This window comes from Dermacentor variabilis, chromosome 8 (genome assembly GCF_050947875.1).
Source record: "Dermacentor variabilis isolate Ectoservices chromosome 8, ASM5094787v1, whole genome shotgun sequence".
Lineage (NCBI taxonomy): Eukaryota > Metazoa > Arthropoda > Arachnida > Ixodida > Ixodidae > Dermacentor > Dermacentor variabilis.
Window position 1 is genome coordinate 112,751,557 of NC_134575.1, and position 14,582 is coordinate 112,766,138.

Below are 14,582 nucleotides of genomic sequence, written 5' to 3' on the forward strand. Positions count from 1 at the left end.
CATCTGATATGATGTGTACACACTGGTTATGCATGATTTGACACAACAGAGAAAAACAGTTATTTCTGATTCGACCCCGTTTCGCCATTAGCCCTCGGCTATTGGTAAAAAGTTTTCGGGCATCACCCACTTCACCTGCCTGTCAATCGACGTCACAAAACCGCACAAGCTCACCGCGTCAAAGTGACGTGTACGCGATAAAGATGCATTATTATGCCGAACAAAACTGAATTTTTTTTCGGAATAGCCGCAGGCTGCCCCGTTCCGAAAGGAATAAAAGATGGCTGCCGCCGATCGCTGAGACGCTGGCTACTCGCACTTGCCGGAGAGCATGGGTGTATTTGCGTATAATAAAACTTCTTGCGTGGCCGTGTAACGTTTTCAAGCACTTTCGGCACGTTTACTACCTCATTCTGCCAACTCTTCTTTGCTGAGGTTCAGTTTTAGCGCCAATTTTAAGCTTCCGTTGCATGCCGCAGCAATTTTCGAACAGCCACCACAAGCTAAGTAAGGGAAAGCCGACCAATCGCAGAAGGCGGCACCACCCTCTTCATCCGGTTATCGATTTTCAGTGCACTGCCTCTGCCCCAGTGAATCCCTCTCCACTTGAGCGTTCTCCTCGCCTCTTGTCAGCCAATTAGATACGACAAGCCGCTCAGTGCAGGCAATGTTATTTGTTTTTCAAGCAAACAAAAGTGACCTCCTATGAACGAGGAGAGCGTTTCATTGGTCTGTTCAGACAACCCTGCGGGTGACCGCCCGGTGCTTGCGTCGGTGGTTACGGTAATTTGACGTCAGGAAATTGGAATAGAAACATATTGGAATAGTTTTACGTTATAGGGCCCCTGCTCTATGAATAGCACGAACGATCTGTAATTTTTTCCAACGCCGAATTGTTTGCTGCAAGGCTGTCAAGAGACTATTGCCGCTGACTAAAGCTGTGTATGGAAATTATCTTATTGGTTTATATTGCTGCGTGAGGGCGCGGCAGCGAGACGACTTACTCGGTGTATTCACAACTTTGGCAAGCACTGGCCAATACGAAAGCCAGCGAGCATTCAACAAAGCAAGTCTTCGTCATCAAATCAGCAGTGGCCGCCTATGGGTACGTCCCACTAAATTCAAAGGTAAACATCGTCGTCTGCTAGGAGCGCTTAGCGTGACCCCCGGCGCCAGAAGCACCAGCCCGGCGCCACTAAAGACCCACAGGAGAGCAAGGCTGGTAATACTTGAGCCTCGAAACGTGGACGACGTCGCTGGACAACGCAAAGGAAGCTGCAGTGGGAAAGCGGGAGGCAAGCTGGTACGTTACATCAGTGACATTTCGAAGGCCGTGGCATGGCGCGTGTTGCGCGGGAGGAGCTCTTCCGGAAGGCGCACGTGTCGGGAGGGGGCCCAAAGTACCATGAGGACACCCGTAGCAAAACGTTTGTGGTGGTGTCACTGGTCATAAGACAGCTTCCGATTGTCTTGGGCAGCAGCAAGTCTACTACGAGCCATCTTCCTCTCGTAATCAGCCCGGGCAATTGCGTCGTATATATATTCCCTAGTTGAAGTTGCAGGAAGAGGAAGCTATGTGTCCAGCGATAAAGTTGGTTCATGTCTGAATAAAAGGTAAAATGGAGAATATCAAGCAGTATCGTTGTGGGCGGAATTACATGCGAAAGTTACGTAGGGCACTGCAAAGTGCCAATCATGCTGGTCAGCCGACACGTCCTTTTACTGCATGCCTGTTAAGGTGCTATTAAAGCACTCGATGAGCCCGTTCGTCTGGGATAGTATGACGTGGTGATCTTGTGTGGCGTTGAAGAGTAGCGCAGGATATCGTGAATGACATTGGACAAGAAAGTACGGCCCCGGTAAGTCAGCAATCGACGTGGAGCCGTGTACTAAAATTACGTTATGGAGTAGAAAGCCCACTACGCCTGTAGCACAGCTAGTCGCCAGCGCTCAGGCTCTTGCATAGAGCACCGCCTAATGCGTAGTGACGGCAAGCCATTTGGTTCCTGAAGCAATGTCGTAATATGAATGAATGGACCACAAATTCTTTAGTTTGCTAGTGCATACCGAGTGCAGCCCTTTCTCCTGACTTGGAGGCTTCACCATTCTACCCGAAGGGCAACACGACATGAGAGAAAAGGCCAGCGGAGAAGACGCCGCTTACTCAATTTACCTTCCCTCGGTCTGAGGTGATTTCATAACGTATGCGATTGCTAACATCAATAATGAGCACTACGTCATCACGCAGTGAAAACGCAGAAGAACGAGGCACAGAAAACAGGGAGAAAACCAATGAGTGCGAAGCAGCTCTAGTGAATTCCTGGCGTCAATTCTAGAATGGTCGTTGTTGTTGACCCAAGCGGTTGTGGTGCATACCTACAATAGGTGCTGTATGCGTAGTAAACTTCATCATCGTCTGCTAGACACCCTTGTGAAATAATATCGGTATGAGCTAAATGGCTGTAGGGAGTGACGTTAACAAAAAGAAAACAGGCTTGTGGCGTGTTTCTGGCCAGTGGGCGAAGTTTTCTGCAGGTATGCTATGCATGCGACGGATGGATGGATGGATGTGATGGGCGTCCCTTAGGAACACCACTACGCTCTTGCTATTAAACTGGCCATTGCTCTACCTAGGGTAAACTGTATAAAAAGAAAAGAAAACAAGATAAACATCCACAAACTTCCTGATCCCCCAGTGCGAACTGTACTTTTGTATATCTCAATTTTTTTGTCGTTTCCCTACTTTTCTTCCACCAATCCTCCAGTCGCCTCTTATTAATTCCTATTGCGGACATGTTTACTTTTCCACTGCGTTTCAGGCAGTCATGCGACATCTGGTGTTCATAGGGCGAAAAAGCCTACTGATGGCGTGTCCAAAACGGGTGGGACCAGTAAGGATGGTCTCCGGGAGCAAAAATTGCTGGGTCTCTCGTATTTGAGAGTAGATGTAAGCATAAAATGGCAATGGGCAAAGTAGATGTATTGGAGATAACATTAGCCACAATATTAAAATGGATGTAGCGTATGTTCGCAATGGCACAATCCATCACACTGCACCGCAGCTCACCGCAGTGCACCACATCGCACGACGCCATACTGTGCACGGGTAGATATGAAAGCTGCCCAGCTAGAAGAAGAAAACCGCCTGAAGGTGGCACGTCAAGTAGCGGAAGATGCCAAGAAAATAGAGCGCAGTACTCAGCTAGAAGAAGAAAAACGCATGTGGGAGGCACCATGCTGCGAGCAGCCATCTCTCGCAGTTACACAAAACCCCCGCCATAGAACTCACGGACCACTGGCGTTCAAAAGAGCACAAGCAACCCTGTCTGAGCGCCTAAAGATGACAGTAAAGTGTATGGTGGCTCTGCATCTGTGTTTTTAAAGTCGATATTGGAAGTTAGAAAAATTCAGCATAATGGTAGTTACAGCTTGAGTGATATTGTGAACAAACATTAGGAAGATCTCGAATGAAAACCTTTTGCAACTAGTGTGGACACAAGCTATACTCGCAAACAACCATTCCTGGCTAGGAAGCGAAAGGTATGGGGCGGAGCTTCTGCACATTAAGCACATGACTGTGATGTGCGGACGCGCTCAGCACCGGTTTTGACTTTGCCAACCACGCGCAACCTCTTTAGTGGAGGCATATACAATTAACTTCGTGTGAATCAATGTTTATTCCCATTCGATAAGTACTAACTTCTAAACAGGGAGCATCGCAACCTGCGTCGAAGCTCTGAAGAAGCACTATTGCGTCGGTTAGGAGTTGGATCTGCTACCGACGCTAGCGTCTGTAGAGCCGGTACAGCAGTCAGCTCGCTAACTCGTTTGTACATGCCGAAGGTTGCGATTTCTAGATTGATTCTCTTGGCTTCCAAGCACAAGGTGGAAACACTTTTGTTGTGTGTGCTTCAACAGTCTTTCGTTGATAAAGTTAGTCAACAACCTCTCAGCCGAGTTGATTGGCGGGATAGCAAGCGACGAACGCTCACCAGAAGACTTCGGCGTCATTTCGAGTTTGATGAATGTGGAAAGCGTGAGACGGTTTCGGGTGCGTGAAAACTCGAAAGAGAAAACAAAAATTACAATAAAATACCAAAACTACCTGGTGAATGTGACGTATTGTTTCAAATCAGGTACTGTAGAAAGCAACAAAAATATTGCTTTCTATTTCCCACGTAAGAAAACGTAAACGGCCCAGCGGGCTACTTCCTGCAGCGGTTAGAGAGGTGCCTTAGTTTGCTTACCCCCCGCTTCATAGCCAAGAGGAGCTGTCCCCAAGTATAACCCATATAATGCGGATCTGTACAAAGGGAAGGGGGATGTCAGAGACCACATTTTATTGAGTTTTCACTGGCTGCCCAGATGTACTCGCTTGAGTGCCCGAATAATGGCTCTCGGTTTTCGCTCAATGTCACCTGAAGAACGGAAGCTAAAAGAATTTCCTGCCTAAAAACTTCCTCCATGATTTGGGCACTCACTTGAAATTTGTTGGTAAGGATGGTCGGGTAGGCTTTGTTGTAGCGGTGGGCTGATGCATAAAGAACCAGGCTCTAAAGTAAGAGAAGAGCTCCTCGAAAACCCGCCTTGGTTGCTCAGTGGCTATGGTGTTAGGCTGCTGAGTACGAGGTCGCGGGATCGAATCGCGGCCACGGTGGCCGCATTTCGATGGGGGCGAAAATACCCGTGTACTTAGATTTAGGTGCACGTTAAAAAACTCCAGGTGGTCGAAATTTCCGGAGTCCTCCACTACGGCGTGCCTCATAATCAGAAAGTGATTGTGGCACGTAAAGCTCCATAATTTAATTTTCTTGCCCCTCGAAAGTTTTATTATGATAGCAACTATAGGAACACCCCAGGCGCATTTCCGACATTGTTGCCGCCGTGGGCGTAGTCGCAATGTTTTGTGCAGTCTAAGTGCGATAACGCCATAGTGCCGCGCCGCATGCTGTAGGTGCGAGTGAAAGTGTGCGAGGGTGTGCCGAAGTAGTGGCCTTGATCTTACGTGTGCAAGGAAAGAAGGCGGGGAGGAAACACACCGCCTTTCACCACGCGCAAGGCACCGGGAGGGGGGGGGGGGTTCGTTCTTCTCCGGCGGCGTCTCCGCCTTAGCGCGGCCGCACGACCCCTATCTAGCGATCTGAGATAAGTAAAGAGCTTAGGTACGCCCAGAGCTCACAGCTTCGTGTGCGCTTTTTTCTCACAATAGAACTTCATAAAATAATTACTAATAGGAGCTCGGGCACTGCAATCGTTTAGCCACCATGGGAATGATGTCGCTTATATGGATTTGTCGGATCTACTTCCTGGCGGATTCAGACGTTGGTGTGAATTTGGTTAAGCCCGATAGGCCTTCATTGTAAATTTCAGAGCACTCTATACCTTTTTGAAGTGAAGAAGACGCGGCGAACACGCACACTTGCTGCTAATTGCGACGGTTCAACTTGTCGAGGTGGCCAAATCGAGACGCACCAAGCGTTTCAAGGTACTGGCTTGCCTGCTATAAATGCAAAAGGGCATTTTATGGGACTTGTCTTTGTAGGCGTCCGTAGTTCATTGGTCATAATATTGAACTTTTGTGCTAGAGCTCCCGCGCTCGAATCCAGCCATCAAATGATTTTATTAATGTTCATTTAATATTTATTACGAGTTTACAAATTCACGAAGTCGTTTAAAGCCAGAAGGACGAAGTTTAGGCAAATCAATATACTTTTCATAATTCGCATGCTTTGCTGAACTGGCCGCATTGCTGCTCCCATAGACATTAGCGCCACCAGTTCTCTCTAGTAATCATTACTTAAAAATCAAGTGTCACGTGGTAGTGACGGTGAAGAAAGCAGCAAAACTGTGACTGAAGAAAGTAGCGCCTTAATGGGTGAAGCTGTTTCATAAAAACAGGCTACACTCAAGGAACAAAGACAGCGGCGAACACAGTCGGCGATCGTCAAAAATGCGTGCCGGTCAGGCGTGTCGGATTTTAAACGAGGGTGCCAGAGCAATTGGTGGTGCCAGGGTGTGTTCCAGAATTTCTACACAATTAGCGTCGCACATGCTGTCCCAACAAGAAGCTCCCGATTTCATCAATACAAAGTCCCGAAGTGCGTTAGCGCTGCTATCACGACTTAACTCGCACAACATGGACTATTCCAGGTCGGGAGCGGTGCCGCTATGATAGCGAAATGCCGTCTGGTACGACTTCATAGCAGAGTGCGCCAATGCGTCGTATGATCTTGTAGGGCCCGAAATAGCGGCATAAAAGCTTCTCGCCAAGTCCTCGTCGGGGTATTGTGGTCCAAACACAACACAATCGTCAGGCTGATGCTCTACATAGCATCGTCGAAGGTTGTAGTGTCGGCTGTCGGTCCTCTGCTGGTTCTTGATCCGTGCGCAGGCGAACTGTCGGGTACCTTCGGCACACTGGTGATAGGTGGCAACTTCAAGGTTTTCTTCGTCGGTGACGTGCCGCAGCATGGCGTCGAAAGTGGTCGTCAAGTTCCTGGCGTAAAACAGCTTGAACGCCGTTATCTGTGTGGTTTCTTGCACCGCCGTGTTGTAAGCGAAGGTTACGTACGGTAGGACGGCCTCCCAGGTCTTGTGTTCGACGTCGACGTACATTGCTAGCATGTCGGCGATGGTCTTGTTCAGGCGCTCAGTAAGACCATTCTTCTGCGCACGGTGGGCAGCTGTCCTCCCGTGGCTTGCCTGGGTGTACTGCAGAATTGCTTGGGAGAGCTCCGCTGTAAAGGACGTTCATCTGTCGGTAATGAGGACTTATGGGGCGCCATGTCGCAGCAGGATGTTTTCGACAAAGAATTTCGCCACTTCGGCTGCGCTACCATCGGCAGAGCTTTCATTTTCAGCGAAGTGGCCGATGCAGTCTGTCGCACGAAGATCCACTTATTTGCAAATGTAGACGCCGGAAAGGGTCCGAACAAATCTAACCCCATCTGCCGCTGGAATGGTCGACAACAAGGCTCGATCGGCTGTAATAGTCCTGCTAGCCTTGTCGGTGGTGTCTTGCGTCGCCGACAGTCTCAGTATGACTTGTAAAGGGTGGCGTTGCTGGTAAGCGCAGCCAGGTAATACGTTTACTGTTTCCTCGACAGCGTCCGGGGGAATCTGCTGAAATGGTCGGCAAGGAGGCTCGATCGGCTGTAATCGTCCTGCTAGCCTTCTCGTTGGTGTCTTGCGTCACCGACCGTCTCAGCATGTCTTGTAAAGGGCGGCGTTCCTGGTCAGCACAGCCAGGTAATACGTTTCCTGTTTCCTCGACAGCGTCCGGGGGAATCCGATGTGCCGATCAATGAATCGGCATGTCGGACGCCCAGTACTACTGGACGCAGTGCTGAGGGAACAACAATGAGATAGCTGTTGCGGACTGGTGACGAGTCCTTTTTTACGAGTAGGTTGTTTGAAGCAAAAATGAAGTCCTCACGCAAATGCCCTAGGGACAACGTCGGAGTTCCCTTAGACATATTCGACGATGCTTTCTGGCTCCGGGTCGGCTGGTTGCTGTCACCGAAGTCTTCCGCGCTTATTACTTGAAGGAAGACGTCGTCATCCTCATCGTTATAGCGGCGGCGGGTCAATGGGGGCGCGTGATAGGTAGTCGACATTACTGCGTTTTCGTCGGAACTTGTAGATTACAGCGATGCCATAGTCTTGTAGTCAGTGGCTTGACAGTGCCAGCATCCTGAAGGATCTTTTAAATTGGCTATCCAACAATACGCATGACGGTCGCTGTCCACTTTGAACGGCCTGCCATATATTTTTGGGCGGGATTTCGCTGTGGCCCAAATGAAGGTGAGGCATTCCTTTTCGGTCGTAGAATAATTGCCTTCCGCTTTTGACCGTGACCGGCTAGCGCTAGCAACCTACCGGGCCAGTCCATCTTACCTCTGGACTAGGACGACACCAAGGCTTAGGCTATTGGCGTCAGCATAGATTTTGGTATTGGCGTCCCCGTCGAAGTGCAGAAGTGCCGCTGGCGACTGCATGCGTCGTTTAATTTCTTGAAATGCGCCGCCCTGCAGAGTTTCCCTCGAGAACTCGGCATCACTTTTAGTTAGGTGTGTCAGTGGCTCAGCGATGCGTGAAAATGCTCGACAAAGCCACTTTCGCAGGCAGACATGCCAAGGAATCTGCCTTCTTGTCGACTGGCTGTTGGAACTTTGCGAATGTCTTATGCCGGTCGGGTTGGCCTCCAGATTTGCTGATGATTTAGCCCAGGAATAGAATTTCATCGTAAGCGAAGTGGTACTTATTCTTCAGACTGAGCCCTAATGAGTTATTGGCCTCTACTATTGTCGTACGCCCTCTAAGCTAATCCTCGAAATTTGCCACGATGACGAGGACGTCATCCAAGTAAACAAGAGTGGTCGGCCACGTCATTTCTGCTAATGCCGTGTCCATCACGCCCTGGAGCGTTGCAGGCGTCGAGCACAGTCTGAATGGCATGACGTTGATTACATAAAGCCGCCTGGCGTGATGAAGGCGGGTTTCCGCGATCCGTCTCGTCGACTTCTATTTGCCAGTAGCGAATCTTGGGATCCTCTGACGAGAAATATTTAGCGTTGCAGAACAAAAGCAATGCGTCCTCTATCCCTGGGAGGGGGCATACGTCATTCTTTATGATATTGTTCAGTCGATGATAACCGACACAGAAACGAAAGGTTCCGTCCTATTTGTTCACCAAGACTACAGCCCACTAAATTTGCTACGGCTGGGTGATGTTGTCGCGCAGCATTTCGTATACTTGTTACGTTATAGCTTCACGTTCTCGCGTCGGAACTCGGTAAGGGCTCTGGTGCAGTGGTCGAGCGCACACTTCAGGTACTATGGGACGCTTTGCAGTTGGTGTTTGTTGAATCCTCGATGACGTAGAAAAGGAGAATTTGCATCGTCGGAGAAGGCCTCTGAGCGGTTGCTTGCCCATGGGCATACTTGGATTTATTCGAAGTCTGCTTCGAGAAGATGGTCGTGGCGGTAGATACCGCAGAATCCTAGAGGACAAAGGCGTTGCTGGCTTCCACAGCTTCCACGACTTCCTCAATTTATGCGATTGTCGTGCTCTTGTTGATGTGCTTAAAATTCTGGCTCAAGTTTGCCGGCATCATTTTCGCTTTCCCTCCGTTACATGGAGCGATCCCTCTTGCAAGGCGAGTTTCACGGCATAACAGTAGACGTTGCTCACCCTCGATGACACCTTCTACATCTGCACGTGTTTCACTGCCGATGGAAATGAGTATGCTGGAGCGAAACGGGATGCTCACTTGGTCCTCAGTACACTCAAGGCATGATGACTACGAGTGCTCTCCCGAACGCTTGATCTTCGGATAGCGTTATTGACTTTGATTTCAGGTCGATACTGCGCCGTATTAGTTCAGGATGTCCATGCCTCGAATGACGTCTCCTGAACCATGTTGGAGGATAACGTATGGGGCAGGGTAGGTCCGGTGATGATCTGTAATTCTTACCATACATATTCAAGTCGGCGTTATTAGGTGTCTTCCAGCAGTTCAAATTTGGGGGCCTTACCACGCACCCTTAACCTTCAAGTTCGCTGGGAAGGGTGCACTCATGAAGCCGCAGTGGGCCCCTTTGTCTACGAATGCGGTGGCTGTGTGGCCGTCGAGCAACACATTGAAGTCGGTGGCTGTTTGCTTTGCGCAGCGGTTAGATCTTGGCGTCAGATCACGGCTTTGTCGCGTCGACATGTGGCAGGTACGTCGCGTCATCAGGCCATTGCTCGGTGAACTCTTTTCTTCCAGGCTTCGTCGTGATGGCGGCGTGTCGTTGCTATGCTGTAGAACTAGATCTTGAAATGCTGTCGTGGTCTGCGGAGGATCTTCGTCACTTTGACGAACAGCAACAGCACCTCCACCAGTTGCTCCTTTTTAGTTTTCTGGGGATGGTCTCACAGACCGACCCAGGGCTTGGTCAATGTATGGTCGATGCAGCGGTGACTCGGTAGCGCCCCGGTAAAGCCGAACGGGACGGTCGTCGAGAGCTCTACTTAGTTGCGGCGAGGTAGAAAGCGACATCGCGAGGGCGTTCACCTTGCAGCGGGTGCGGAGCGTTGAGGCGCAGCCTGGTATTCCGATTTCGTGGTAAGGGCATCGAAGTAGACATGTCCGGCATCCTTGCATTGACAGAAGAGTGGGAGGTGGTCGGGGGTGCACCAAATGTCGGCCTTTCTTGGATAGTTGCGCTGGGCGACGAGCAGGCGTGATGGCGGGGGGGGGGGGGGCGGTGGACGACGGCCTTGCGGCGTTATGGGGCCTTGGCGCTATCGCGAAGGGGACCTTGACGACGTAGAATGGTGTATTTCATCGCTTCCGGCTGGAGTTGCGGGGGTGCCGGAACTTCTGGTACTGCTAGTAACCACTGAAGCTCTTCTTTAGCTATGTCCGCGATTGAGGCGACGTGGTGCAGTGACTTGGGGCATAACTTCTGCAGCTCTTTCCATTGGACCATTCTTGTCGTCTCGCGCAAGTCATCGGCGCCTAGCGCTTGAGCTTCGGCGCAGTTTGTTGTGAGCACACGGTGGTTGTATTGCCTGGTGCGCATTTCAAGCGTGTTCTAGATCGTTGTGGCCTCCAATCCAAATTTAGCGACATTCCTGGGCGGGTTGCGTATAGATCCGGCGAATAGTTGTTCTTTCAAACCACGCAGCCAGAAGGGAATTTTATTTTTTTCAGACATGCCTGGGTCGGTGTGTCGGAAGAGGCGATTCATTTCGTCCACAAATATTGCGATGTGCTCCTTCAGCAGCGGCATGCGGGTTTCCAGTAAAGATTGGTCTGTCTCTTTGCGCAGGACGCGCGTGAAAGTTTGCAGAAAGCTGTTACGAACAGGTCCCCTGTATTCAGGGTTGATTCCTGGTTTTCAAACCAAGTCCTGGCGGTTGATTTTAAGGCGCACTCATGGCGCAGCTTGTGTACTTCGCAGCTTTTAGCAGCTTCGCTGTAAAAAAGCAGCCATGGTTAAGATTCGATCTTCGTCCCCGCCGCCACTGCTACCGCTTCACTGTCGAGCGCGCTAACCACTTTGCCACCGTTGTATTGCGCCAACGTTACAGCAGGCGACACCGATGAAGTTCTTCGAGGCAGTGCACGTGGCTGCGATCTGTCCAGTGGGCAATTCACTAGATGGTGCATCATGTGTAGGAATATTTCCGAAAAATTACTTCATGTTACTCAGAAGAGCCGCAGGCTGTTTGTTCCCAGCACTAACCAGAGCCATGGAGCAGTTCGAAGCTTATTACGGTGGACGACGGTTCGATGCTGTAGTCGGTCAAATAAAGTGTACTACAGTTTTTGTTTTAAATTCAATAAAGTATCACCTTGCAGGTACTTTGTTCGAATACTTGTTACCTGCTGAATGCACCGGGCGAGCTGAGACATTGTTTATTGAGTTCTCAGCTTCATTGACCCGAGTTTCTAAAGATATGCCTTTTTCTTACCGGCATGATTTACGCTTCTTGATAATGATGGTTTATTCTCCTTTGATCATTTGCCTTGCAAAACCGAAAACAAGTTGAAGACGAGAACAAAGTTACATATGTACTGGGCCGCCACGTCTACGGTTGTTCCAGTAGACATAAGGGAATGAGCATTTAGCGAAAAGCGTAAGAGCACGAATGCAAGACTGCATATGCTTTCTCACAATACACGTGTGCACCAGTATACACCATCGACGTACTACAACGGGTACCGATGCAAGCCTAATCTCCGCGCGGAATTGCTGTCCCAAAGTATACAGGGATAACGCACCTCTGTTCTGGAATGTTTGAAACAGTGCGGCCGGTGTAAAAATAATCATATCAGGTGAATATAGTTTATTACCTGAGGAAAACCACGCTGTGGAGATTTATTTGTAAACTGTTCAAACATTAAACGAAGAAAAGCGTTAGAACCCTAGCAAGCAGTTCAACAGTATAGTTAATAGGGAATGCATGGGCAATGTTGTTAGGCGACTAGTATTTCAAAAATCGGAGTATTTTTTGTTCGCTTGGTAGGAAAATGCTTTAATACTTGAACAAATATCTCTATAAGGATGCCTTACGATGCTAGATGCTACCATTACTTACACTTGTTGCCTGTAAGTATGCCCATAACAATGCAAGTAGGCTGGGTCTCTAAAAGAAGGTAGTCACCAGATATATTGAAAGTTTTTGCTTCTGCATCTGCAAATAAAAACACATATTGGAATAATTATCAGGTGGAAAGACACTTTAATACTGGGCATCTTAAACACATTAATAGATACGGTAATTATGCATATGCATAGTGCACATCTTGCAATGCAGCTGCAGGCGCCGAATTTTTCGTTTGAACGATTTACCCGTACTATCTCCGTTTTTTACGGTATGGTTACCACGTATTATGTCAAAAATACAGGCACTTCAATGCTGGTACTAGTCATGTCTGTCCAAACTCGCACAAGTTTTATTTCGGTGACATAGATTATAACACACTGACCACCTTCGCTACAAAGGTGGTCGCTTAAGGATTCACTATTTCTTCTTCTGAGGAACGACTTCACCACACATGTTTCATTGAGTATGGGCTCACTTCTAAAGGTTTACTAGAGGCTATATCCAAACCAACCCCATTCGGAAAACGTACCAAGCATCCCCACGCACTGGCTTACACGCTAGAAATTTTCAAAAATGTTGTATTGCGCCTATTGTGCAATGCATGCGTGGCCTAATGTTTAGCTTACCTAAATTTTGTGCTGTACAGGCCGTGTTCGATAGCGGCTGTGGGGCATTTTGACTATGTATTTACAGGGTGTTTCAACGAACATTTTCAAAAATCTTTAAATGTTGCCTTTTGCAGATATCGCAATTCTAGTTCATAAGCTGCTCTACTCGAAGCGGCGGACAATACATGAACAAAGAATTGAGATGCGAAATCTACTGATGAATAAACATTCACTAAGTAAGTATATAACTAATTACATTAGGGCCCATATTGCAATTTACAAATTGTAGCCGTGGCGTTCGCAAGGCGGATCCATTTGGAAAGAATTTTCGAGGTGACACGAGTTTCTAGATATGAATTCCCGAAATTTGCGGAGAAATGCATTAGCCTTCCAGTTAATTTGCTAAAAAAACGTCGTTTCATGCACTCAGGCACACAAGTAACTAGAACGCCCATGCATTTCTCCGAAACCTTCGAGAATTCGAACTTCGAACTGGTGTCCTGATAATTCGTTCCAAGTGGATCCGCCTTGCGAAGTCCACTGCTAGAATTAGTAAATTGCAAATATGGGTCATAGGATAATTAGCAAAAAGTTATTTAGTGAATTCTTGTTAATTAGCCGATGTTGCAATTCAATCTGTTGTGCAAGTAGTGTCCGCCGCTTCGAGTAGACCGGCCCAGCATTCAAATATCTGCCACAGGCCACCTTCAAAAAATTTTGAAAGTGTTCGCTGAAACTCCCATATATATACATACATATATATATATATATATATATATATATATATATATATATATATATATATATATATATATGTGTGTGTGTTTCTGCACATATATACATATATGTATAGGTTCGTTTGAAAGGAGAAGTACCAATTGTGATAGCAAACTAATGGACATATACACGAAGCGTGAATGCTACATTTATCGGCCTATAAATCTGTAAGCATAGACACTTATATAAATTAACATGCATGGTGTTACGCGCGCTCCTCCAAGAATCAACACATCTGACTCAACGGCCGCGCAAACTCGCTGTCAAAACGCTGGTGAGAGGAAACGCGGCAGCTGCAGCTAGCGAAGCGACAACCATGATGTCTATCGTTTCAACGAAACGTGAGCGTCAGGACACACAGTGTGAACAAAGCTAAGAGCTGCCGATGTACCTAGACTCTGCCCCCAACGCACATCGCTCTCAAGACACGACCGGGCGACTGCGCGGCCAACATACGGGTGCGAAGCTCTCTCTCCCCTCCTGCGGTGATCGGCATAGTTGGGTGCCACGCGCACGACTGGTGAGGGCGCGCATCCTGCCCGCTATCTTCTATTTCGCGCGGGCGGGGTTGAACCGCGACTGTCGACTCCCCTCGCAGGCCTTCACTAGCGCATACAGCGCAGAGCGAGCGGCGACGGAGTTGTCACCATTTGGTTTAATACGGAGCTTCACGGCGATGGAGACGGCGGCAGCGACGCCGAAGCCAACCCCGATAATGGAAATGCGCTTCGAGTGCTTCATAGAATTGCTATTGCAATAAAACAATGCTGTATTTCCTACATTCCGGCCTGGGTCAGGCTTTCTCGAACTACATGAAATGGTAAGCCGTGCTTAAATACGAACATTGCTCACGGAATGAAACTTGGCAGGGAGAATTTAGTAGAACCCTGCATATGGGCAAAGTTCTGGAGAGTGCCATATCACGTCCCTAAGAATCTCTTCACCAAAGGTGATGTGGACTGCGATCTTCAGTGTACGCGCCAAAATTACGCAATGTGACACGAAGTGCAGCCGGTGGAAATGAAAGTATGCGCATTCGTTAGCGCTAAATTTACGGGTTTTTTTTCCGTGAGTACTGTACACGGCGTAGTGGGCCG

The 14,582-nt window shown here is 48.5% G+C and overlaps 1 protein-coding gene across 1 annotated transcript in view; it reads right to left on the reverse strand.

Moving 5' to 3' along the window:
* Positions 1–14,582, reverse strand: part of LOC142591527 (uncharacterized) — a 402,039-nt gene that overhangs the window by 231,521 nt on the left and 155,936 nt on the right. The window contains exon 7 of the mRNA XM_075703849.1: positions 12,092–12,187. Coding sequence (XP_075559964.1) covers positions 12,092–12,187 — 96 coding nt within the window. The remainder of the gene's footprint in view (positions 1–12,091; positions 12,188–14,582) is intronic.